This window comes from Cyprinodon variegatus, unplaced genomic scaffold (genome assembly GCF_000732505.1).
Source record: "Cyprinodon variegatus isolate N-32 unplaced genomic scaffold, C_variegatus-1.0 Scaffold85, whole genome shotgun sequence".
NCBI classification, from domain to species: Eukaryota; Metazoa; Chordata; class Actinopteri; order Cyprinodontiformes; family Cyprinodontidae; genus Cyprinodon; species Cyprinodon variegatus.
Window position 1 is genome coordinate 844,363 of NW_015150538.1, and position 27,651 is coordinate 872,013.

Sequence of the window (27,651 nt, forward strand, 5' to 3'; positions counted from 1 at the left end):
AAGAGTTGGTCTCTGGTTTAGGAGTAGCTTAGCATAGAATTTGAAAGCTGTAACCCATGGGATGGATACATCTGTTCATGGTAGCTCTTGTACTACTGTCTCCAGTTTCAGTCGACACCTCAGTGGTGAATGTCTGAATCCCAAACTGCTCCCTAAGTACTAACCCTTAACTATGAAGTGTAACTCCCAGTGAAGTCATACTCTGTGGAGGGCGCCAGGATTTTACGTCGGGGTTATAAACATGAATGAGACAGCTCTTCCCTTCAGTGGAAAGGGAAAGCATTTGTTCCTATAGAAAAATAGTTATGCTGTAACTCTTTGGCGCATGTTGACATAATATCCAACATTTGCCATTTTCTTTAAAATAAATCTATTTATCAAATAAGACTATTTCAAAGAGGACCTTTCATTTAGGGATTAATTACACTTTTTTTCTTTTTCCTAAAACTGTTATTTTCTGTCAGGATGATGAAGATGCAGCAAACCAGCAGAACTTACATTTGAATGCACGTGTTTCCTCCGACACTAGTTCGCTGTTACACTGTACTGCACTCCACTGATGCAGAATCTCTGTTTAAGGGCTGAACGGTCCACTAGCCATACCCAGTATGTGGTTTGGGATGGCACTTTATGTGGTGGACCCTTCATGGGAACTCGCAAACAGAGGGTTAGTGTTTAGGGGCTGGTTTGGGATTGGGCAAATTTCCTACAGGTCTTGAACGGCCTTCCTCTTACAGTCCTCTCTAGGCTACTGCTATCACTGCTGCTTCTGCACCTTTTCCTACCACACATTTTTCTTGCATTCAAATTTCCATTTATGTGCTTATGTATAGCTCCCTGTGAACAGCCAACTTCTTCAACAATGACCTTTAGTGGATTACCCATGTTAGAGGGGTTTTAGTGACTGTTTGCTGGACCACTATCAAGTTGGCAGCCATGATTTTATAGGCCCTAACTGGACACTTTTTTCTATGCGTTTTTCTTTTTGAATGGAATTTATTAAAGAAAGAAACATTCAATCCTGCTTAAATGTTTTAAGATACATCTGTATTCTCCTCTAATGCAGAAGGAGTTCTCAGTGATGTAGCGTTTGTTGATGGAGATAACAGAGAGGAGCAGGGACCCTCATACACCATGTCACTTCTGATCCGTCATCCCTTCACATTCTCTTTGTTTGCTTCATATTGGCCTATTTACAACTTGCTGAGAGTAAAGATTCGCGATAAATAAAAAAAAGTCTGCGAGCCATTGTTTACTTTTTCAAAATGGTACACATGCCAGCTTCCCAGAGGAATGCGGAGAGGAGTGCTTTTGCATCTGCCATTCTTCGATAAACACACCACCAGCCTCTCTACTTTTTTTTTCTTCTTTTTCTTTTTTACCTCATCCCTTCCCTCCCTACCTCTCTTCCCATTTTCTCTTCTCTGGTTTTTACTTTCCCTCTCCTTAAACGTGAGATGAGAGGAGGCAGCCGGGATAATTGGCCATGCGTCAGTTGGGCTGTTTGATCACGTAACGCGGCGGAGGCTACACACCTACGTGCCGTTCAACAAACCGTCAAATGTAGCACCGGAGGCAGAACACGGCTCCAAAGGGAGCGAGGGACCCGTGCTGTGTAATGATGGTAAAATGGAGCAGTTTTGCCTGTGCTGCTTTTACTTATGTGTTTGTGTTTGTGCGTGTGTCTCTGTGTGTGCGCAACACAGCTACAACTGGGATTACATTTTTGTGTTGTTCATGTTTAAAGTCTCCTCTAAAAAAAAAAAAAAAAACTTAAGAGCCACTCCAAATGCCCGTGGCTCTCTAAAAAGCCAGTGCTGGAACATTAATGCATAATCTGCTTTTACACTCTATTGTCTGTATACTGTATGCAACGCACATAATTGTCAAGACAATTACGACAGTGTCAAAGAAAGTAATTCTCTTTTCATAAGCCTCCAACGACTCCTTAGATCCATCCCTCCGCTCCTGCTGTGTTATTGTTTATTTGTGAAGTAAAGGAAGGCGGTAGGTATATTTTGATGAGAGCTATGCTGGGGGGTGGGGTGGGGGGGGATAACTCTGAGGGCTCCCGGGGGAGCTGCGCTGTCTGTAGCATCAGCCACTGTCAAACCACTGAACCATTTAACAGCTTTCACAGCTAGATCTGCCTCCTCTTTTAACCCCACTGACACAAAGGCAGGCTCTGACTTTGTACCTAGACAGATGTGAGGAGTCCCAACACCCCACCCTCCACCACCTCCTTCCTTATTTTTCCTTTCACTCCATCCATACATACTTCCTCTTCCTTTTTTTCTCATTTCTCTGCACTTCTCTAAGTGAACCGGAGCGAACAGAATGGCTGTGCTCGACAGGTTGGTCAGGAACGGGCTTTAGACTTTAACACACACTTCAATAAGTTCAGTGGAGATATGAAGGTGGTCCAAGTCTCCATGTATGTGTCTTTCTGAGAAGTTTTAAATGTAGGTCCTATTTTTTTTAAATTATCCATATTATGACAGTTTTGTATATTGTGATTGGTGAGTAAAAGTTGTAGATGGAAAAATAAGTGTCTTTACCGTTCTATTTAATCCAATTTTATGTAAAGAAAGTTCAATAAGCCAATGGGATCTGCTTAGTACAGATATTTTTTTATTAAATCCAGACTGCAGGTAGGTAAAATGGTGCGTGTTGTCTGTTGCTGCTAGCACAGACTCTTAAACAGAACAAAATGAACAACCCAGTTTTTGTTGTTTTTCCAATGCAATCTTGGGACAAAATCAATTAACTAATGTCCAACAATAAAACCGTGAAACAAGATCATCAAACTCATTGACATTTACATGTATACAAAGTATAATTTTTCTATCTTACCAGATGTTACTTCATCTTATGGAAAAGCTTTAGGGAAGTCTGAATTGATCCAGACTTTAAAAAGCCATTTAATAAAGCCTTGTTAAAGATTTTTGAGGGTTAAACAAAGGAAGAAGGCTTAGCACTTATTAAAACTGATATAGTTACGTAGAGATGTCTAATATTAAACTTGGTGAATATCTCCAATTGTTGAATTGGCCACAGGTGGGTTACATCCTGCACTGGTCGCAGGTTTTTTGTTTAGTTTTATTGATTGTAGGAAGAAAACTAAGGTATTCAGAGGCCTGAATGCTTATTTCGTGCTGTAAAACCCAGGACCACTTATCAGTGGAAGACATGATGCTTAACAAAGCCTTAACCGTGTAGCCCCACAGTTTTCTCTAACTTTGTTAATGTTTTTACCATAAACCGCTCCTAATTAAAATGTGAGCAATTTCATTAATGATTTAAAGTGTATAAGGTTAAGTAGGTAGATAGGTAGAAAAAGTGCTAAAGAAAAAGTGCTGCCGAATGTTAATAATTTGTTTTAACGGGTAAAAAAAAATCAATTACTTCTCACTTTGATCCAGTATAGGAATGCACTGCTGGGTTTGACTTTTTTCGAGTTTCCGATGCCAGTTTGCGTGTGCATGGGTGTATTTGTGTGCGTGCCTACTAATTGCTGACTTATATTGAAAATTGTGTGATCAAGCCTCATTTAATACCTCCCTTTTGAAAATGCACCATTAGATTTCCATATGGTATTAGTAATTTACATGTGTATGCCTAGCAGATCCCTGTTTTTGTGAGACTTCAAAAGCTCTCACATCAGCTTCTCTGCATCCATTCTTTCCCCCCCGCCCTCCCAAACAATCGACCACGGGGTTAAAGCCGAAGTCGAGAAATTCTGCTGTACCATATTTTGATACCACTGATTTAAATTCCAGCTACACTAATTTCCCCACATGACGTTGGCAACCGCTTCATATAGATAAAAAAACAAGAAAAAGGAACTCAGTTAGAACATGTATTGCAAGTGCTTTCTCCACCGCTGCGCTCCCTCCCACCTCCTCGCCCTTTCAGACTCTTTGAACTCTTTCTCAGAGACAGCACCACAGCCTATTCAACAGGGAGAGAGGTTCTGTAGTGACGCGAGATAGCTCGGCTGAGGCACCGACTGGCATTGGAGGTGCTTATGGGGATTGAGGCTACTTGGGAATGGCGTTTGTTAATATTTAATAAGAGCAGCTCCTCACTAGATCATATCTCTGCCTGAGTTTATACACACTGTCAGGCAAGGACGTGCACCCGCATACAGCCACATAATTATGGTCTGGGGGTGTTTGTGTGTGTGTGTCACTGTGTAGCTGTTTGTGTGATGCCTATGAAAGGTGTTTTTTTTGTGTTTTTTTTCTCCCCAATGCAGCTTTCTTGCTGCATTTTCAAATTATTAGGAGTTCTTGTTTAGAAGAAAAAGTTTCCACAAAAAAAAAACCCTGTGTTTACTAGTCACAAAGAGAAAAGCTGTGTCATTTATCCGTGCCTGTGTTCATATGCATGTCTTTGTCAGCAGTCATTTTCTCTAAATCATGCCTCCAGTGAAATCACGGAACAAGATTACGTTTTGCGGGCCTCGAGAATGTGTATAATGTGTTTCATTTATTTGCTTTTTTTTTTGCCCATATTTTCTGAGTGGCCACAATGGCTTTTGTGTATCGCTCTTGAGCAGCTCAAGGATATGAACATTTTCTTGGCACCTTCTATTGAGAAAGAGCCGACAAAAAGAAAAAAACTGGATGGCTTATTGAGAGGAGGCTGCGTGTCTGTGATGAAGAGTCAGCGTGATTTGCTGAGGGGTTGAAAACAATAATGTGAACAAGGGCACTAAACAAGTGGGATTTAATGAAATGCTGCTATCATTACAATGCATTCTGCCATGCTCTTCATCCCAGCTACTCAGCTGAAGTATGCAAAAAAGGCCAGAGAAATATTAATTCAGTGTGACAAGAGGTGAAAACAAAGCACATACCCTGAGTAATAGGAAAACAAATTTAAAGCAGAGGTGCCTTACTGCCAGTAAAAGAAACACTACCTACACTTCTATCTTGGCCAAGCAGTTTAATTGAGATGTCAAATATTGCCACTCTCTCCCTCTGTGAAGGCCAGGTTGCCCCTGCTGTGGCCCAGTTGGACAGCACCCGAGGACAGAAGCGCAAGAGACAAGCGTTTGGGTGGTTGTGTGTGATTACATGTGCGTGCATGCGCTCCAGTGTATGTTGAGTAATCACAGCGGGGGTCCTCACATAATAAGGCTGTCTGAGTGAGCAGTGGGCTGCAACTGACGAAGAGGACCCTAACTGTCTGGGCCTAGCAGGAGGTCTGGAGCATCTTGGAGGCCTTCTTCCACCCACAGACAAACTGAAGCGTATGCAGACATAGCTCCAAGCACCCACATGACCCTGCACGTCACCCTGTGAGAATAAAACCCTGGGAAGCAGCTATAGCCGGAAAACACAGAGAATTCCTGAAGCACGCAGAAGTTCTGGAGACTGCTATGACAACACAGCTTGCTTATCAAAACAAATTTAATCCCCAGAGACCTTACAAACCAAAACACTTCCAGTTTATACCAATCCTTTAGTATCCCCTTAGTCCAGTTTGATTCAATCCCGTAAACATTCATTTGTAAAAAGATTTTAAACAAATAAATCGGCAGATTTAATCAAATCTGCACTTTAATACCCACCTCGTAATGACAAAGTACAGGATGACAGTGAGGTGGAACAACTACCTTTAACGGGTGGCTTTTCCAACAGAACAAGGCTCATTAGAAGCCCCCTATTCTAATGGGCAGGAGGTAAAAATATTACAAGGAAAGTGGTTTTAACACTCAAAAACTGGGTGTTCAAGTACAAGTTCATGAAATGTTTTCTTAAATTTTGCAACTGCCAGTCTTTGAATCCCAATAAGTTTGCCAATACACTGCCCCTTGAATATTGTGCACATTTAGTCACATCACATCTACATACCTCAGTATATTTTACTGACATTTGAGCAGCACACCAACACAAAGCAGTGCATGATCACAATGCAGAAGAAAAAGGATACACAGATTTTGAAATGCATACGTGGAAAGTGTGATGTATTTTCTTGTTCTGCACAATTTAAAACAGATACCCCTACCTAAATAAATGTCCATGCCATCGGATCATACAATCATAAGCTTCTATTAATTCTAGTCAATACTGTTGTAGGCCAGCATAACTGTATTTATTTAATCCTTTTTAAACATTAAAAAAAAATCTTAAAATGTAACATGCATTTACTTTTAGTATTCTAAGATGTCTAAACAAATAAGTGCAAACTGATTGCATCCAGAAGTTACTTAATTACTGAAGTCCACCTATGTATAATTGATAAATAGAACTGTCCTGTGAAGGCCTCTTAAGAAACAATAGTGAACAAAAAAATCACACAAAGACCAAAGACACTCCAAACAAGGACAAAGCAAGACAGGAAATCATGTATTTGATTAAATGTAATTGGCCTGTAGTAGTGCAAAAATGATTTACACGACACAAACATGTTGATGGTAGGATGCTACATTGAAGCCACAGCTGCCTCAGACTGAGTGGCTGACTTACCACCAACTGACCACCAAAGAGCAGGCACAGTGGATAAACCACCCCATCATTAACTAATGATTTGCTTTTATTATTTCCTTCATGTAGAATTCCTTTGTGGAATAATGACATAAAAAAGGCTTTCATAAAGAAAAACAGCAATAATTTAGTTTGCTTAAGCAAACGCATGCCACATGTTTCTGATTATTAAAAAGACAATTAAACCATATGTAATATTTTTTTCACTTCATCTTTATGCACTGTTTTGTTTTGTGTTAGGGATTACAAAACATTCCTAGAAAACAATATTGGTTTCAATGTGATCAAATGGGAAAAGCTCAGGAAGAACATTATTTTTTAAAATGTACTGTAGGTAATTGGGGGTAAAACTTATGCATTAAACCCTTTAAAGGATTTTAATGCTTCAAAGCAAAGTTTAAGTAAAAATATCAAACAGTGGCATTTGATAGAAGAGTAGGCGAGTATGTAGAGCATAGCAGATCAGGGCTTAATTTCAATCATTAGTGTGAAAGGGACAGATGCTCTTACGATTAGAACCAAAACAGTTGTCAATCTGTTAAAGTTTCTTTAACAACAGGACAATTGTAAATGGACCATCACTTAAAATATTAAGATAATTATAAGTATTTATAGTTATAGCAGAGAGCTAGCACATAGTGGCTGCCTTTATTCCTTTTGTTTGAACACAGAAGGTGTTGAATTCAATTTAAATACTGTTCATAATGACTATTCAAAATGTCCTAAGTTCTCTGTGCAATATAATTTGATCAATCTAATTTATGATAATGATCAGATATTGATTTACACATAAGGAGTGTTCAGATTAAGAAATTACACTGACAGATTTTCTGCTATATGTACAGCACTGTGATCTATTGCCACAGGTAATGAAAATGGTGCTAATTTGCTGACATCATTTGCTGAGGAAGTTGTGCCTGATGGTGAAAAATCTTATCAAGTTATCACATCATGACAAAATATTGTTGTCCAGTTGGGACAATTACACGGGAAGATGAAAACAACCCTTTAGATGTTCACATTTATGCTGCTGAGGAAAAAAATACCAGAAGAAAGGGGTAAAATGAGGGCCAGTGGATGAGAGTGTGAGACAAGTCAAGCTGGAGAGAAATTAAATCACTGGCTAAATTATTGCATGATTGCTCATTCCCCAAAGAGTTGGGCATCATTTGCTAGAAAGTGTCTAATAATTGGTTTTCGGCCATGTCAGACACATGCAATTCCCCCTACTAATCGCTCTGTTAGGAAGTACCAGGCCTCCTGGGTCGGAATACAACAGAAAAATAGCCAGACGGCAAAAAGCATCCAACATACTTGTTCCTTTTGTATTTTATTCCTCCTTTAAACCAGCGTGCGAAAGAAAGAAAGAACGATGCAGAGAAGAGGAGCGATAGCAAGGAGGAGAGAGTGTGTGTATGCAAGCAAAGAGGAAATGAAGTGGCAATAAGTGCAGCCAAAGGGGAAATGCTCTTCACCGTGAGTTTAATACATCAGACTGGGGATTTGGCAGCCCGCCACACAGCAATTGTTTACCTTTTTGCTCACTGGCTGCATCTGTTCTGTTTTGTAAACGGCACTAAACTATTCGCCCGTAAACACCGGAATCAATAACAACTGCTAAGGGAATTCCCTTATCCCGCCCCTCCTTCGCTTCCCCATGTTTTCATCCCTAACCACCACCGCCGCCACCACCACCCCCTTTCTTTTTCTTTTTTCTTCTCACCTGGATCTCCTCCTTTCCCTTTTCTCTCGATTTCCTGCGTGGTTGTCTTGCTGGTGGAACCCACAGGACAGGAAAAATGACAGATTGCTTGCCAAAAGTACAGGCAATTTTATTTTATTTAATGCTGTTGTTATTATTAAAATGTGCAAACTAAAATTTATACTTGGCCACCTTTAAAGCTTATTTCTTTTCATCCATTAGCTATTTGTTGATTGTTCCATGCAACACCCACATTGAGACAATTCCTTATGTTGTCTGTGGCTCATTATTTCTTAGCAATCACAGCAACACAGCCCTCTGTATTTCATTCTGTATCCCTCTATAATGTTGTAATATCTTTAATGTATAATGTTTAGAAGATCTCTTGTATAAACAGATTTTTTGCCCCGCTCTTGGTAACAGCTCCTCCCTTATTGATTCTCAGTCCATTGACCTTCAGTTGAACTCTTCCCCCTCCCAGTGCCCCCTCCTCGTTCTGCTCTGAAACGTGTGATGTACTTTGCTGTATGACACACCTGGGTGCTTTTAAGCACACCCTCTCCATCAAGTGACTATGGGAGCTTCCATTTGGTCTCACTGTTGTGACAAAGGTATAATAGGGTTTAGATGGCTATGTACTACACTTCTATGGCTATAGGCCTATTTGGCTAGGGAGGCGACTATAAATACCTATATAGCTTGTTTGGAAAGAGCCTCAATGAAAGACAATGACCAGCACTGCTAAACGCCAAGGTCATGTGCCACTATTTAGAATTGACTTAGTGAAGAAGTGAAACTGTCGTAGGGTCACAGGTTGATGGAATGAATAGAATGGATGGTGAGAGAAGAGGGAGGCCAGGAAAAGGTGATGCTCCAGATGAAGTGCAAGGTAATAGTTGCTGTGCTCAGATGAACACCCCCGGAAAAGGTGGAGATTGGGGGCAGGAGGGCTGTAGAGATAGCTTTTACAGAATCCACCGGCTGTATCTCCCAAATGTGTCCCCTTCTGTCGGGTTGATAAGGTTTCCCTTGAATCTTCTGCAGTTTCACTTTTCCCCTGCGTTGAGCATCAGAAGCTGTTGATGTGACGGCGACTTCAGAAATAGACAGGCTTGGTGGTGCGTATGTGCAAAGCGTGAGTCTTGGAACGAGGCTGGCACCCGGGTGTCAACCAGGTCACGCATGCACACATGCAGCAGGAGGTAGTCTCTCTAGCCCAGACTCCCACTGGAACCCATTACAGAGAAACTGGAGGCCCGTGGAGCTTAATTACATGCAAACACAAATACAAGCACACACATCCAAACACACCCCATATAATTACACAGCCATGCACCTGCACTTTCGTGCATGCATCTGTGCGTACTTGCACTCAACTACATCTTGATACATTCATAAACAATCTTTTGGTTAGAATCCATTTAATGATGACCAGAAAGGCTGGTTGCAATGTGCACAATTTCCCCACAAGACTGACATGTGCAAATCTCATCTACAAATCAAGTGTTGCACATTGACCCAAATCACATGCACATAAACATGCATTTGTGCAAGTCCCAAGAAATAAACACACATAACTCACTGACTCACACTCATTAATACTCATAAAAAACATACACAAGTGCCCAGACACAACACTCTGAATAAAACCTCATGCATGATTAACCCAGACATCCTTGGGGAGAATGTTGCTGTCATATTGTCAGGTTTTGTTTAACAATACAGCAAAATTACATTAAGATCCAAAGGCAATAATGTCACCGTTATTGGAAAAAAGTAACCCCCCCTCCCCTCTTCTTTCCATCTCAGCGCTCAATCAACTCTATGCTTTCAGAGTCAAGGCTAATACTGAGCTCATCCTTTCCCAAATGCCTTTGCAGTTGCGGAGCTCATTTAGGCGGACTCACAAAAGTATTTGTGCATGTGTCTCAGCGTATGGCAACACATCTCCCAGCCGCCCATTCTCCGGCTTAATGCGGAACATCCCCCGGGTGATGGCTTTGGCAGCCTCCAAAATGGGAAATCCATATTTGCCGAGGGGGTCATCGGCGGGTTAGGAGGAGGAAAAAAAAGTTTTGTGTTAGGAAGGAAGGTTGTGCGAGTGTGACTTCTCAGGGAGCAAAGTTTTGCATAATTTCCTTTCTGCATGCTTTGTTTACAGTGTGTATGGAGAAAACATGAATGGGTCGATATTTAGAAGCTGTGTCACATGCGCTGAGAATTCTGGTGGGGGGTGTTTTTTTACGAGTGCCTGTTGGCAAAGGACATTGTGTGGAAAACAAATTCGTATGAAAACGTTTTTTTCCTTTGTGAAAATGAAACTGCATTTCTATGTCTGCAGCACATCTGCAATCTCATTTCTTTTCATTCCCTTTCCAGCGCCGATGGAGCTTCCCATGAAAAGCAGGAGCTTCAGCTTGACCTCCCACCAGCTGAGGGCATTAATCCAGCTGGCTTCAGTCCTGCTAGGCTTTGAGAGAGAAGTGAGGGAGCTGGTCGCTGACATCATCTTCATAAACTGCACTGGAGACTCTCCTACTGTAAAAGGTGCAACTAAGTTGTAGAATTTATCACTCTTGAACTTTTTATACCTTTTGTCACATAGCAGCTTTAAATCTTCCGGTAAATGTATTTTACTTGATGTCACATAATAGACCGGCAAAAATTGTTGAGTATTGTGAATGTGAACTGCGGTGGGGACGTGATGGCCTAGTGGTTAGAGCAGTGCGCTTTTGCTCTGAGAAGGTTGCAAGCACCCAGTTTGATTCCCACAGACTCCACTGTGGGTCCCAGAGCAACACCCCACACTGCTCCCAGGGCGCCGCACATTTAACCCATCCCCAAAGGTTTGGTTAAACGCAGAGGTGAATTTCTCCAGTGTGATATCAGTAAAGTTCAATTATTATTAGTAATGAATGTTTCCAAAGTTCTGTACTAGTAGGCAAGGCAAGTTTATTTGTATAGCACATTTCATGTACAGAACAATTCAAAGTGCTTTACATAAAACATTATAAGCAAAAGGGAGAGAAAACAATTAAAAACAATTAAAAGCGTGATTCAAAATTAAAAACATTTAAGATTAAAAAGAGAGAATACAGAGACGTGCGAATTTTAGCTTTTGAATAGAATCTACGTAAATGCAGCTGAGAACAGGTGGGTCTTCAGCCTGGATTTAAATAAACTAAGTGTTTCAGCTAATCTGAGACTTTCTGGGAGTTTGTTCCAGACATGTGGAGCATAGAAGCTGAACGCAGCCCCTCCATGTCTGGTTCTGACTCTGCAAACTGATAAAAGGCCGGATCCGGATGACCTGAGTAACATTTTAACACTGAGTCAAGCATTCATATTTGACCCTCTTTATCCTGATAGCCTTAAATATAATGCATCACAATCAAATGCCTTCATCAATCAAATAAGTAATACACATAGTCAGTGTGTAACACCCTTGAAATGCCAACCCAGAGGGGAAACACGGTGGCGGCAGCATCATGTTGCGGGGTTATTTTCCTTCAGGGACAGGGAAGCTAGTCATGAATGATCGGAAGATAAATGGCCTTAAATATATTATAAAAGCTGTTAGAGCCTGCAAAAGTCTTGACTAAGAGCTGGGGTTTCCCATGCCAACGGGAAGATGGGCCTAAACATGCAGTCAAAATGACAATAAATGGGTTGAGAGAGAACCATATCTTTGTATTAGAACTTCCTTTAATCCAATATCAATTTGTGAAAGGATTTAAAATATTTTGGTAAAAAAAGATGCAAAAAACTAATGGTATGCATGCAAGTACACACATTGACTTATACATACCCCACCCCTAGACACACACACAAATGGTTCTTTGCTATTTCTACCCTAAAGTTTGAAAAAGAAGCGTTTATTAGTTTGGTATTATCTAAGGTCTTACATGAGCCTTTAGTAGCTTCTTCCTCTTTCCCCTTTGAACCACCACTGCAGAGATGTTAAATGAAAGTTTTTGGTGCGTAGAGTAATTTCCATAAAGGTTACATTTACAAAAACAAGACTTGCGGAAAGGCTCAATTTACAGAGAGGTAAACAGCCTTTAAAGGGCAGTTATCCAAATCATTAATTCCAGGCAATCAAACAGCTTAATTACCAGAAATTCATCAGATGAGCTTAAAGGTCAAAAAGTGATGTGCCTGCCGCTTCCTTCTTTTTCTACTGCATGCCTTCTTGTTCGGCTAAATTGCCTTGCCTGGGGTCTTACACTTCGCTTTCCGATTAAGAAACTATGGCCTTGATGTTCATGCTTTTTAATTGAAACCCAAGTCAGCATCTTATTCACTTTTATTCACCGCAGCTCCTCTACAAGCTACCATCTTTATACAAATCCACACAATCAGCTCTCATGGAATTACCCTTTCCTTTGTTGCAACGATCTGGGGTTAAATCCTATCCAAATTCAGATTTGAACTTCTAAAGACATTTCTATAAGCTTCCTCTAAGGCAAAGGTCGTCATAAACTCAGTAGAGCAGCCTTCAGGGCAAACAGAAAAAAAAAAAAGTCAGCTTAGTGGAGCTAAAATAGGCAGTTTCTCAGGTAGCCACTAGCTGGCTTCACATTTATTTATCACTAAGAACCCCTGAAACTGAAATTCACAGCTTAACATTCAATGTTTCACATCAACAGCAGTGTATCTTTGGCTTCTGTAATAAATCCCACAATTTTCAATGAGTAAAGCTGGATAAGAGTTTGTAAAATGAATCCACTTTTTTACCAGTAGGGCTCAACTCAATGTGCTTTCTGAATGTTATGGCTGTAAATATAAATACATAGCAACCAGGGAGCATTGCCCTGGGGTTGTCAGTCACATTTATTCTTTCTCTTGCACCTGTTGCTTTAGAAATCCAGTATAACCACACGCCCAACAGCAACTTAAGGCTTTATAAAGATGATCAATAAAAAAGTAAAGGATTGGCACCAATGTTTTATATAGTTTCCCAACAATAAGTGGTTGAAAAAAATTGTAAGAATCCATTTGGGTGATACTCTCTCTGGAGAACAATAGCGTCCCTCTGAAGGTCTTCACACCTTTGGAACTTCATCATTTTTTCTTTGAAAAGTAACTGCCGTTTTAAAAGGCATACAATTATATTTTCTATTTATCGGGTAGTTTTGGAGATACCTGAAAAATGTAGCATGGACTAGTATTTTGCCATTGTAACATTGATTCCCACTAAGAGCTATTGAAACTAACTGTGTTTAGAAGTAACCTAATGTGCAAACTAAGACAAGGGAATGACATGAAAAATAACAAATAAAAGATTACATTTATATATAAGAGTTTAAATCAGGGCTGTGTGATATGGCTTACAATGTATTACAATACTTCTTTCCTATCAGTCAATATAGATAATTATTTATTAGTCTTTTGTTTAGGTATTTGAAATAAGACCAAGGAAGAAAAAAAGCCCAAATTAACACTGTAACCCTAGCCATATAAAGTTAAGTCAAATTTATGTAAAATGGTCAGTGTTGATGTTGTATGTTCAAAGTAAGGTGTTAATTCAACTCATTAGTCACATTAAACTTTTCAAGAGTTAGTTCCTCCAAAAAGTTGGTGTTAATTCAAAGAGTTGAATTCAAACAATTCTGTTAAGAATTGCTTTTAAAATAAACAAATAGCAGAATGCCCCCCAGAATGCCAATCTGTGAACTCAGCTTATCTGGTATTGGTGAAGTGTTTATGGTGTTCTGAGGAACCATAGCGTCTGTTTGCAAGCAGCCATGATTGTTACAGTATGCCCCAGGGAAGCTGTGGCTACAATGTGTCAAATAGGACGGGTTTAATTACCACTGCTATGTTGATGATACTCAGCTGTTTTTATCCCTAAATCTTGATAAGTATTGACATTAGTTAACTTTTGACACACTAAGCTAAATTCAACCTCAATAAGTATTGAATCAACACTATTGGGCATTTTCCACCTCTTTCACAGTGCTAACTGTTAACCCTTTAAAAGCGTTATTTTAACTCGAGCTGGTGTAGAACAAGATTGATGATGCTTTAAAATTGTTGAATTAACACTTCCAACATCATTTTTAACCTTTAGAAACAGGTCAGCCCTACTGCAAACCTTGCTTATTTTGAGTCTGAGATGTTGAGATATAAATATTTTCCTATATATTTTCCTATATTCCCCCAGAATACCACCTGTTAGGGATCTGCACTCAGTGAAATTGTTGAAAATTGAATTACATTTGTTTTCTATTAATATTAATCAGGTGTCTGTCACAATATTTATTGTTTCTTATTTGTTCCCAAACCCTGGCTTAAAATATAAAAGCAAAAAATTTAAAATCCTACTGCAAAATGGGGGGGGGCTACTTTGGATGATGGTTCTGTATGTTTTATTATAAAACAATTGTTAATTTATATTTTTAAATGTTAGTATATTTAACCAATAGTTTGGGTCATGAGTTGATTCTGGTACAATTTTACATTTCAGAATCTGAAATTTTTGGTAATCTCTGTTTTACAGTATACTGTAGAATAAACCAAAGTTCACAGGTAAAAGACAGATTAAAGAGAATAAACAATAAATGTGGCTGTAAAGTCAACAAATCTTTAGTCCAAGAAGTATACGGTAATTAACCTTTTCAAGAGAATTATGAGGATATTCCTCATATTGGAGGTTTAGAAAACTTCACAGATATAATTCAATGACTTGATCAAAGAAAGGTGTATGTGAAATACTTTATTTTATTAACTTTTTTTGATACAGGTATTTTGAAAAAGCCTAATGAGGATTCATGTTCACCTGCAGATGGAAGGAAACCCACTTCAGGCAAACTTCCTACTGCAGAGGTCAGACTTTTGCATGTGTTTGTCACTTCAGATTTCTCCTACATTCCAACTATTTTATTATTTCGCTTCCTGTTGGCTTGTTTCCTGCTTTTCAGACACAGACTTTGGAGTTTGACTGGAGGTCAGCTTTTACTAGGCTGGTCCCACACATGGAGCATTGTGTTAAAGTGGTGTTGGACGACATCTGTGCCAAAAATCTTCAACAAGAAGAGGCCTTACATTCTTCAGGACACACCTCAATCAAGCTAAGCCTCATCACTGACTTCTCCGTTAGCAACGAACATTTAAAAAAAGACTTCTTCTACAAAGTCTCAGAAAGAGACTCTCCTAAAATGATAGCAAAGGTATTCTTCCAGAGGTGTTACACATTTTTTATTTCTAATAAAACCATTCTTTTGCACGTTTCATTACATTCTGCTGGAGCAATTGAAATGTATTTTTTGATTTATAGAACTTTTTTTTGTGCTGCTCATCCTTTTGTTTTTCCATTTTAATCTACTCTGTTGGTTTATATATAAAACTGAATTATAAATTATTCGAATTAGCTAATATTACATATTTCATACATCTAAAAACATATTGATCTTTGCATTTTTTTCTGTAAGAACATGTTTCGGTTATTTGAGGTCTCCTCTCCCATTCATAGAAAATGACTATAGATTATTTTTCTTGCAAGTAATTTGTTAAATCAGGCTGTCTCTACAAAATCTAGTTTTTGCTTGTCAGATTTGCTCAACAGAAAATCGCACCAAGGTCTAGGTTAAGACTTAATGCTGTGCACAAGTAACCTCCGGATAAAGCCTCCCTGAGGAGGCTCTGTTCCCTTCATCCTTCTTTAATGCTATCTGACTGAACAATACGGGTTTACACACAGCAGCCAGAACTAGATAGATTAATGCTTTTTGTAGCTCCCATAGAAAGCTCCCACTATAATAGAAAGCTCCAATAGTTTGGGCCTGACACAGACGACGCCCTGGATCAGAAAGGGCCTGGGGAGAAGTGATCAGTATTACTGGAGGGGAGGATTCCAGGAACAAAAGGAAGACAGGGAAAAACCAAGAATTGGTTTATATTATGGGGTTAGATGATGTGTGGGGAAACTGAGGGTGTACTAATGATGGAAGGGCATATCACAAAAGGGGAAGGGGCTATAGCATTAGCAAGGATACAGGAGTGATACAAGGAGGAAAGGATGAGAAGAGAGGGCCTGGGAAAGGTAAGAAGGGGTGTAACAGACACAGGAGATTGATGTGAAACTGGGCTTAAGAAGTAACACCACCAAAAATCTCGTGTTTGGGGCTATACAGCCACATGCTTACCCCAACTACCGGTTTAGCCTCCCTTCATCTCTCCTGTTTCAAAACAGGGAGCGCAGCCTAAAACTTCTTTAAAGTTTCTCTGACTTGCGTTCCTCTGCTACCAAAAACATACATCTACACTCTCACACATCCTCCCTTTCACCTTTGTCCTTCTAAATCCTTCTGCATTGTGTGTAGTAGTGTCTCCTGATTCCTAACTAGTGTCAGAATTTGTCCGTGCTCAGGAACTGTACAACATATTTATTTGTAGGTCAACGCTTCAAAGATGAGAGCCTTCCAGCCCAAAGGTTATACTTGCATGCATTTGCATCCAATAAACTAGAACTAGAAGATACATAAAAAGGCAATGCTTGGAGAAGAAATTATTCTGGATCAATATCTTGCAGTTTTCTTATTCATATTTTCACACCTCAGTGCTCAACGTTTCCTTGTAGACTCACCTTAATGTTAATAAACAAGCTGTGATAATATTCTTTGGCAATAAAACTGACAGTTTTTATGTTGAATGTACAGTTGCTTTATTATCAGACAAATTGATACAAAAACAACTTCCCTTATTTATTCTGCTGATATACTTTAATTATCTCCAATTTGTGCACCTTTGCACCTTCTGTTCTTTCACCTCAGGTGTCTGTGTGTCCTTCAACCTGCTGAGAGCCCAAACAGACCCTAACAAGCATTTGAACAGTTAGCGTTGGTTTCATCTTGCCGGAGTAGCCCTTATTGGATTCCAGTACTTCGATTAACATTTTTGCTTTTGCTGAGTATTTCTAAACGTGTCGTGTTTTCTGTAGAAGAAATTCTTCTGAAATTTCATTGAAAAGACTGAGAGGTTGCAAAGTATTCATATATTCTGTGCTTCTGATATGGCAGCATGCCAAGCTGCACAGCTATTTCCTGGAATAAGTCAAGGCACTGTAGCTGAGGGAGAAAGCAATGCATGCTGCTACTAGTTGAGTGATTGATTTATTCTGTAATTTTTTTTTTTCCAAGGATTTAACAGTATCCCTTTTACAGGATTTCTCAGTTGACCTTACCTCTGCTCAATCACCATGTTTTTGTGGCTAGATAGAAATAAAATGAGCTCATAAAACTCTCTGCTGTTATTGCGACGTGTATTCTGTGCAGGTAAACTAACAGACACCAGACAGACAGACAGACCCTGACAGACAGATTGATCTGTGGATGAAGATAAACAAATGCCATGTACAAGTGTTTGGTAAATACCTTTGCTGAAATAAGAAAAATACAGCATAATTTATGCACATTGGCTCATCCATGTGGATAGAAACACTAGAATTGAGAGTTAAACTATTTTAGCCCTTTAAAGGTTACAAATTTGCGTATTGTGAAGACTGAAATCAGCCTAGCTTCAAACCAGTGAAGGAAAATTGTTGATTTTACAAGAAGTGTTTTTAAAATAATCCATGGGGGATAATCTCTTACTATAATAGGTATTTTTGTCATCCGTGATCCGTTTCCTTTTGGAGTAAGATTGACATACTGATTTATTTTTATGTCTTTAAAATGCTGCATTCTGCATTTGCAGTGTTCAGTGTTTTGCTGAAGAAAAATCTACATTTTAAGTAATCTTAGTCCCAAACCTATTAAGGATTCAAATTACCCCAGTAAAGTTTTTCTTTCTTTGCCATATAATAAATGGTATTGCAGATGTTTTTTTGTTTTTTTTCCTCCGTTCTATAGAATGTTACTTAAGGTTTTGATTTTGTCTCTTCTTTTTCTTTTTTATCTCCAAAGTTCTGTGGAGCAATTCTGACTGAGCTCGATGCCTTACTGCCACTGGCAGTAGCCTGCAGGGACACCTCTCTCCTGGGGGTGCGATCAAGCTTTGTGGAAGCATGTAGCAGAGCAGCGTTTGCCATGCTGGGACGTTTGCAGGAGAGGGCCCTGGAGGTACCGTCCTCTGCACCCCTGAAGAACTTGCCTGCTCTGCTTGCTTCCTGCATTTATGTGCAACAGCGTCTGGAGCATTACAATGTCAAGCTGAAGGATTCCAGTACAGCTTCAGCTAGAATGTAAGAAGCAGGGGTGCCCATAAGAGTCTATTAACAGTTAGAAATAAACTGCTATGGTTTGTCTCATTACTTCTCATTGCAAGATTCCAGAAAGATGCATTCGCTATGAATCAATGGGAATTTCTTAAAATAAATGGGAATAAGCTTTAAATTTAAATTACTGCTGAGTTTTTCCTTCACAGGTTTAAATTTTCACATTTCACTTAAATACACTCACAACATCTATGTTATTTATCAATTACATGTACAAAGCATATTGCTTGCTGCTGGGGTATTTAGGCCACATCCGCCATATGCACTATGCCTTTCTCCATTATATTGCAGGTCGTTTCCAAAACCCTGCAAATTCTTTCCAGAGCACAAGAGTATTAAAGACACACGATCGTACATGTGGATTCAAAAGAGTGGAACATTTTTGTTTACAGCATTAGATAAATATCAGTTTTTTATTAATATAAACCTGGAAAAACCCTATCAATGTCTGCTAATTATAAAGCAAAATGTTTTATTTTTAATATATATTTTATTTAAATCACTCCAGATTTGCATGTAGTTCCCATTTATCCCTATAAATAGAAAGTCTCCAAATTGGAATATTTTTGAAACATCTGACCAGAATCCTTCAGAAAGGAGCTTAAAATGTACCATATTAAGTCTTGTGATTGTCCAACCCTTATGAAAATGATCGTGCCAATATATATTTTTATTCCTGTTTTTTTTGTGTGTAGAGTCTGCAATTTTAAAAGTCTGCTAATTTGGACTACATGTTAATTCTATCTTCTACAGAAGGTATGGAAAGTATTCAGACCCCTTTAAATCACTTCTTTACCTCTCTCACCAAGGCTCTTTTCCCACAATTGCTCAGTTTGACTGAACGACCAGGCCTAGGAAGAGTTCAGGTCATCCCAAACTTCTTCCATTTAAGGATTATAGAGGCCACTGTGCTCTTAGGAACCTTGAATGCTGCAGAAATTCTATTGTAAGCTTGTCCAGATCTGTGCATTGACACAATTGTGTCTCTGAGCTCTTTGGGCAGCTCATGATTCTCATTTGCTCTGACATAAACTGTGAGCTTTAAGGTCTTATATAGACAGGTGTGTGCCTTTCCTAATCAGGTCCAATCAGTTTAATTGACCACAACTGGACTCCAATGATGGAGCAGAACCATCTCAAGGAGGATCAGAAGAAATGGACAGCATGTGAGTAAAATTTGAGTGTCACAGCAAAGGGTCTGAATACTTATCACTATTTGATTTTTCAATTTTATTTCTTAATTCGCATACATTTCTACATTTCTGTTTTTTTCTGTCAAGATTGGGCTGCCTAGCGTACATCAAGGAGAAATAAAATGAACTTTATTGATTTTAGCAAATGGCTGCATTGAAACAAAGAGTGAAAAATGTAACGGGGTGTGAATACTTTCCGTACCCACTGTAAGTCTAGTTTTCCCTTTTAGTAATTCACAATTCTGTTAGCTGAAGAAAAGGTCACCTGTCATAGGTCAAAGACAAAAATCTTTGATGCTAGTTCAATAATTGACACTGCATTGATAAGCAACTCTAATAAGTGGCATAAGGTACAGAGTTCAAATATTATTATAGCACTTGACTCTGCATCACCTGCAACAGGGAATGTCAGTCCCAGCCTGCAGAGGGCTCCCACATGGTGACCATAGAAACAGCTCCAGGAAAAAAAATCTTAAAATAATAGGTACATTTTGATGTTTCACACATCAAACTCTGAATTCTATAAAGTTTAAACAAATGAGAGAATGACTTGAGTTTTCAAACCCAAATACAGCAGTGAACAAGCTCTCTTCTTCTTGAGAAAATATTGCGTCTCTTTTCTGCAAAATGTAGCTCAGCTTACAGCACAGGTTTACAGATCATGTCATCCAACTAAAGAGCTCTATAATGGCACCAGAGAAGTCATCTTAAAAAAAAAAAACCCTACTAAATTGAAAGTCATAACGAAAAAGTTAAGCCTACTTGTACCTGTAAGCATGCTTAGTTAACGCTGGTTGGCAATGACTCTTTAAACTGTGTGGGAGCTTCTGTAGTGTCTCATGTCTCTTGTGGTCTCTATAGATTCCCTCTAAAGTCCTCTCTGTTGCCCTCTGCCATATTTCATCATGATTGTTTCTCTGTCTTTAGCCTTTTAGACCCCTTATCACTCTGTCAGTGTATTTTTAGGAAAATATCAATCTCACTGTGAACGTATAGGATGAAACAATTGTTTTGTTTTTTTAAGCCATCTTGTCATTTTAGATTTTATTCATTATACCAAATCACTGAATAATAAATACGCTTGTTTTCCAAATGTCCTTTGTACATTATAAAGCATACACTGTTACTTTTTTTTTCTTTTTTTAAGACCGCTGACTCTGCTCCCAATCCAGAGGTACCATGAAACAGTGGAGGCCTTAAAAGAGCAGCTGACCAGCTACTGCATCCAGGTTTGCCTCACCTGTATTCTTCAGGATGCAGAGAGTCATGACTGGGCTGACCCTAAACCCTTCTATGAGGTGAATCTTACATTGATTTACCATCTGTTTATCTTGATTAACCTTAAAATTGAGGAAGACCCTGATACAAAATGTTGCACTTCATTCAAAACTAATCCCTCTCTTAGAATCCAAATCACATGCACCTCATTAGGTGTATGATTAGTAAATATCTAGATGTCTCTCCGTGTGCCTGTTCTGCAGATATTAGTAACTATGAATTATCCTCCAGAGCCTTCCTGTTTCTTCCTTTCATTCCCCTAACGCACCTTTACCTCCCACTTTCCTTCTATCTGAGCGTTATACTCTGAGCTTCCTATGAACATCTGTGGCTTCCATGCTGCCCTGGGGGCTCCAGGGATTTGGCTGTCTGAAGTCTGCACTCTACACTGGGACTGTCTGGAAACAGCAGAGGGCCTCTGGAACTCCAGTGCCTTTATGCCTCAAACCAATCTAAACCTTGCCTCTCCTTCTTGCTCTATCCGGATTCCCTCCCCTTTGTTCCTTCCTCCTTCTACGGGTCACTGGTGTCAGACAGGCCTGCTGTGTGCAGGTGTTTAACCACCCCCAACTCCATATGTATGGATGAATGTATGTAAAAGGGTCTGCAACAGTCTCTTTTGTCTTTGGCTCCTCGTGCCTGAGAGAAACTTGTCTCAAGCCTCCATTTTTATTTCTATTCCTATACACTCACACTGTCATGTGAATTGTTAATGGCATAAAACATTTTAATATATGACTCTAAAACTGCAGCATATGTGTGAGGTCACTTAAGTGGGTCAAAAAGAGAGGGGGATATGGCCTTGGCTTCTGCCTTAATGACGGGGTTTTGTATGTGGAGCTTTTGGAGCCAAATAGTGATTTAATTCAACAATAAAGAGGTGAACCTTTTGAATTTCCAGTGTATTTTATTCTCAGCTCCCAAACCCACATTCAGTTATGATGGAAATAGGATTTTCTTTTTTCTTCTCTGTAATTTGTGTGTTGTACAATGAAACCTAACTTCAATTTGATCAAATGCAGAAGACAACCAGATAGGTTTCAATTGATTGTTTTTTCCTGGGTGCGGGGATTGCAAGCAATTCCTTTTGGGAGAACTGGTATAACTGAGTCAGGTTTGCTGGCCTCTTAGCCCTTACACACCTTTTCAGGTCTTCAGTTTTTATGTTTTTTTTTTTTTGCCTAAATACAGCAAGGTAGCCTCGCCACATGATGCCACCACCTGCTTAATTTACAACTTGGATGTTCTTTCCTGGCATATAATAAATCTCCCCATTTTTTTCTCAAATGTTACAACAGTCCTTATGCACAAAAAATTTCCATTATTTTCTTTAGATCACAGGACATGTTTTAAAATTAGGTCTTCATATGTAAGTAAGTGTGCAGCTCTGCTGTAGCCTGCTCTGTTCACTGTGGGTTTGCAAAAGCCAAGAAGTTAACACCATCTTTTGGTAAGTAGCTCAAGGTGATATGCTCATTCATCAGCAAACCATGTTACACGTTGTTAATAGAATTATTACACTTGTAATACCCAGATAGTTATAATTCTTATATTATTTGTTTGTCCTTTTGTTTGTCTTTTTCACATTATGTGTCAAACATTTTCTAAACAACATAACCTTCACTTTAGGTAGGAAAGACAAGCACACACTTAACCAGCACCATAATTACTATTGAAAAGCAGAAAATAGAAATGCATTTATTATGCCATAATGACATTTGACATGACATTTGACATGACATTTGGGTGTAATATTGGCAAAAGCAAAGTTGTCAAACAAAATAAAAAACGTGAAAAGAAGATTATTAATTTTAAAATGTAGCTGTACAGTAAAAGAAATAAAGAGATACCCTTCAGAGAGGAAAAATAAAATAAAAGAATACTGCATAGTTATCAATTACTGGTAACAGAAAAAAGTAAATCCCTTTATTGTCCCTTTATTTATATTGTCCCTTTATTTTAAATCCCCTTATTGTATGGTTTTGCTTAGGAACCTAGAGTGGAGGCTGCGGGGATGGAACTGGGTACTTGCAAACTTCTCAGAGAACAAGCCCACTGCTGTAACCACTAGGCCAACTACCCCCTTAACTTAAAAAGTGAGTTACAAATAAGAAGGTGTATTTATAGCAAAGCACATGTCTTAGATGCTGCAACTTCATTCTCTGAAATTCCGGTATATTGCTGCATTTATTTAACACAGCCAAACTCAATAGTTAGAAATAGAGTGGAAATATTCTACATAAACACACTTAGTTCAGGACAAACAATTAGGTTTGCCTGGGCTTCCATTCATTTTTACATTTGTTTCTATGGCCTAACTCATAACCTTACCCAAAGTTTACCCATTACGAACACATACCTACGCTTAAACTAACCTCCAACCCGATACTCATCTTGGGTTGGAGGTTGTACACACAAATGTCGGTCCCTACATAGTAGCATTTCTCTGAAACAGGCCACTTTCTCCACAAGGTAACAAATACATAGCTATACATATTTATGCACTAACACACAGATAATCGAAAGAGTTGGAGGTAATTCAAACATGAGATATTATTTCAGCAATGTGGACCCTCTACTCCATTCCTGGATGCAACGTTGTCGTTGTTGTATTCAACTTTGTCCATGACCGGGTCGTGGGGCAGCAGTCTCAGCAGAGACTCCCAGACTTCTCTCTCCCAAGACACCTCCAAGCCCGAGGCTCTCCCAGGCCAGTCCATAGATACGGGTCCTCCAGTGTGTCCTGGATCATCCCCGGGCCTCCTCATGGTGGGACGAGACTGGATCAACTCCTGGGAAAAAAAAAAATCAGAAAAAAATGTCCGAGCTGACTCCTCTCGATGTGGAGGAGAAGCGGCTCTACTCCAAGCCTCTCCCAAATGACCAACTCCTCAAGAACCAACTAGGATGCTTTTAAGCGAAAATGCAGAACAGATGGCACAGATTTTCAGCTGCCATTTGTTTGCGATTCACTTCAGTTTGCTTTACATCGTAATCCCCTCCAATCAAATTTAAAAATAACTCTTGCAAATTCCACAAGAACCTGTCTGAGAATCCCCTTTCACTGGCCTCACCATTTATAAACCATACAGCATCCTTTGTTATGGCTGTGTTTTATTTACTTTAACTATGGTTTCCAACATAATTTGTAAAATCCTTTATATGTTGTGTTTTAACGACACCGTCAGCAGATAGGTAATGGCATGGAAAACTCGCTCAGCCCTGAAAATAACTGCAGATCTGCTTTCTTCACATTTAGGAAAGGCGTCTGTTAAAATCATTACATTTTGCATTGATTTGAATTTGCTTTTTGATTTTAAACCTTAAAATATTCCAGATCCAGATTTTTTGGAGGGATATATAAAACCTTTTCAGGAAATTACTGTAGAAATTTCCATGGGGTTGCGTTTCATCATGGCTGTCAGTTAGAAAACTATACCCCCAATGCCACGATCGATACTGAAATGACCAGGAAAAAAATACAGATAGAGAAATGCGAAGATGAGATAGAATTTAAGGAATTGTGAAGGACTTCAGTGGCCATTGATATGTAGACAGGAGGTAGTTGGGGAGTTTTGGATGACTCAGTAGCCCTGCCACATTCATCATCAGTTTATTGCTGGAGGGTAAATACAGTATGCTGAGCTTTTGGGAGCATAAGTAAAAAGCTGAAGGAATCTTTTAATACATTTATGACAAAGCTGCAGCATACCTGAGTAGTAATCTTGCCCAGTCCTTATTTGCCTTTCTTTCCATTCTCATACATGTTTTTTTCTTTAACAGTTTTTTATTGATCTAATCTCCCTCAATATTTCTGTAAGTTTGAGCATATATGCAAACAGGAGTGTAAGTGTTGGGTTTTCAATGTGATCATGACTTTAAAGCAGCCTATATTCCCAGTGGGGGTAGAAAACCAGGTTCAGAGTTCAAGTAGCATTGCAGCTAAGACATCCTTATGATGGCAGACCAATTTTTTCCCTCTCCTGCCTTCAGTTTCTCTCCTACTGTATATTTATCTTTTCTGTATTTCTCTTTCAGCCTCAGTGTCAACATCATAACATATATTAATCTGCAACCCCCTCCCTCCCATATGCCTCCTCCTTTCCAGGGAGAGCGGTGTTCCTTCTCACTGCAGATGTGGTTTTACTTCCTGTGTGGACTTCGTAGCGACCTTTGGGCAGTCCTTCCATCTGAGTTGGCCAAGGATGTGCTTGGATTTGTGCTGACAGAGACTTTGCAGTTGTTGGTGCAACGATATGCCAGGGTCCGGGCTTCCTACAAGAGACACCTACAGATTAGGTATTTCAAAACTATTAATAAGCCCGCAAACAAAACAACCAGTAAACAACAACAGAAATAGAGGCACTGCATTGAAGCGTGTGTTGAATTTAAATGGGTAGATTCTTAAATTATGTACAAATTCCAGTGGGTAGCAGAATCTGTAGACTTGAGTTCCACTAAATGTATGAAATTTATTTAGCAGTAGATTCTTCTCTTGATTTATCTCATGGGGTAAACCTTGATTAGCTGCTCCCAGGACTAAAGCTAATGTCTTGTCCAAAACATACCAACGCCTTTTGTTAAAGCACTCCAGTCTCAACAGAATCACAGCAGGTTATGCAAAAGCTATTTAATGAACCATCATCACATTTGAACCACACTGCTGCTTTGCAGTTGGCTGCGGAGTGGTGCATTAGGCAGCCCCTTTGCCATGCAGCAAAAAGGTTCTGGGTTTGATTCCTGACCCTCTGCTTGGACTTTGCATGCTCTTCCAGTGCATATATGTGTTCACTTTGGGTACTATGGCTTCTTCCAAGAGTCCAAAAACATGACTGTTAGTTTAATTTGTATCTCTAAATTGCCCCTAGGTGTGAGGGTCTGTGTGTATGGTTGTTGTCCTGCAACATACTGGCAACCTGTCAAGGGTGTACGCTGCCTTTTGCCCAAAGCCTGCATTAGATAGGCAAAGGCCCCAGCATGACCCTTACGGAATAAGCAGGAGAGGATGGATGGATGGAGGGATAGATGCTGTTTGCAGTGAAGCTGACAATAATTTTCAGCACTGATATTCCTGTATGAAACAAGTTTGGAAAAAGGAATTAAAATATTCCTGGTCAGAGTAACTGATAGTAATAAAAGTAAGACACTATAAAAAGCAAAAATAAGAAATGTAAGTGACGTTGATGTTTTACTTTGCCATATGTTTTTTTTTTTTTTTTTAGCAGGTTCTCTTAATGGAAATATCTCTCATAACCTTCTAACACTTCCTCACTGCCTCCTACCTCCAGTTCTCATAAATAATGGGGTTTGGTTTCTGTTTAACTGAGTGTCAAAAGCAAATGCGGAGACAATTATGTAAGATAACATCTAAAAAAGGCTATTGAAAAGAAGTTCTTGTAATATGGTCTTGCACCAGCTTTTGTCTTTAGACATGGGACCAACAAATCAGAATTTTACTAAAATGAAGAAGCCAAAAGTTGAGCAGATGTATTGTCTGACTGCTTTACACTCTAAAGTGTGAGATTGAGGCGTTGTCCAAAGTGCATTGTTGGTACCTTTGGTAAATGTTCGTTGTTTATGTTGCAGATGTATATAGCTCAAAGGATGCAACGTAAAGTAAGAAAAGTATGAGAAAATATTCACTACAATAAAAATGCTGGATCAATGTTAAATTCAGCAGATTACTGACAGGAGGTCTGGTTTATGTTTTGTGGAAATATTAAGGACAGTTGGAAGGTGTGAGGCACAACTAAACAGAGATATTTTGCTGCGTCTCCTGGTCTGGCGTGTCTAAAACACTCATGGTTACTTTGATTAATCCGTATCAGGTCAGCACTGCATTCTTCTAAAAAGATAACAGATGGTGGACAGAATCTCTGACCATTTAAGGGACAGTTACTGTGATTTTTAACTATGAACACTAGAATGGTGTAACATTCTTCATTCAGTAGAAATTTCAGCATCTACTCACTTTACAAGAGCAAAAGAAAATTTGATTCTATTATTTCACATTGAACTAGTGTCATGGAAGAAAATGTAATTTTTTCCTTCGTATATTCCATCTTATGTATGAGTTGATCTGTTGTTATGCTTGCATTCACCATCTCTGCCTCTTTCTGCTTTAAGGTGTGATATTACAGCAGTGTTGCTCTATGTGGAGCACCTCTTGTGGAGTGTTGCCAAGAATCCAGAAGACATCATTCTTATCAACCCTTCTTCAGAAATGACCATCATTGGAGGTGGCTCAGACTGGCCGTACCAAATCCACAGCCTGTGTGACCAACTACTGACTGTCCTCCTAGTTGTTACAGCACCAATAACCTTTGTGCATAGGTTAGTACTATGTTAACATTAGGTCTGTGAAATCTTACTGAAAGGAACCAAAGTCTGTAAACCTAATCCCATAGATAATGGACCGGGGATGAAGGCTGTCATTAGCAAAGCTTTTTGACTTCCAATAAATAGACATATTTAAGTGTTTTTCGAAACTGTAATTTGTCTGTTTAATTTTAATTTCTGTAGAACGTTTATGAAGGGTGCTTCAAAGGACTCAGCACCATGCCAGCCTGGAAGGCCTGTTGTACGATGGCTCAATGCTATCAACCCTGACCTCTTCACCGAACAGATCATAAGGTATGGAAATAACCCCCATGAGGCCTTCTATCACACATCCTTCCATAGGCCCTGTTAATGTTCTTAGGGGTATTTGGACAGATGGAACATTACAGCCACAAACGTCAGTTTATTTTACTCAAAATTTCGGCCGTA

At 39.2% G+C, this 27,651-nt stretch overlaps 1 protein-coding gene across 1 annotated transcript in view; it reads left to right on the forward strand.

Moving 5' to 3' along the window:
• The window catches only part of kiaa0825 (KIAA0825 ortholog), a 161,538-nt gene that overhangs the window by 20,113 nt on the left and 113,774 nt on the right, over positions 1-27,651 (forward strand). The window contains exons 7-14 of the mRNA XM_015373303.1: positions 10,576-10,743; positions 14,942-15,024; positions 15,120-15,368; positions 18,102-18,379; positions 20,753-20,903; positions 24,992-25,182; positions 27,010-27,216; positions 27,406-27,516. Coding sequence (XP_015228789.1) covers positions 10,576-10,743; positions 14,942-15,024; positions 15,120-15,368; positions 18,102-18,379; positions 20,753-20,903; positions 24,992-25,182; positions 27,010-27,216; positions 27,406-27,516 — 1,438 coding nt within the window. The remainder of the gene's footprint in view (positions 1-10,575; positions 10,744-14,941; positions 15,025-15,119; positions 15,369-18,101; positions 18,380-20,752; positions 20,904-24,991; positions 25,183-27,009; positions 27,217-27,405; positions 27,517-27,651) is intronic.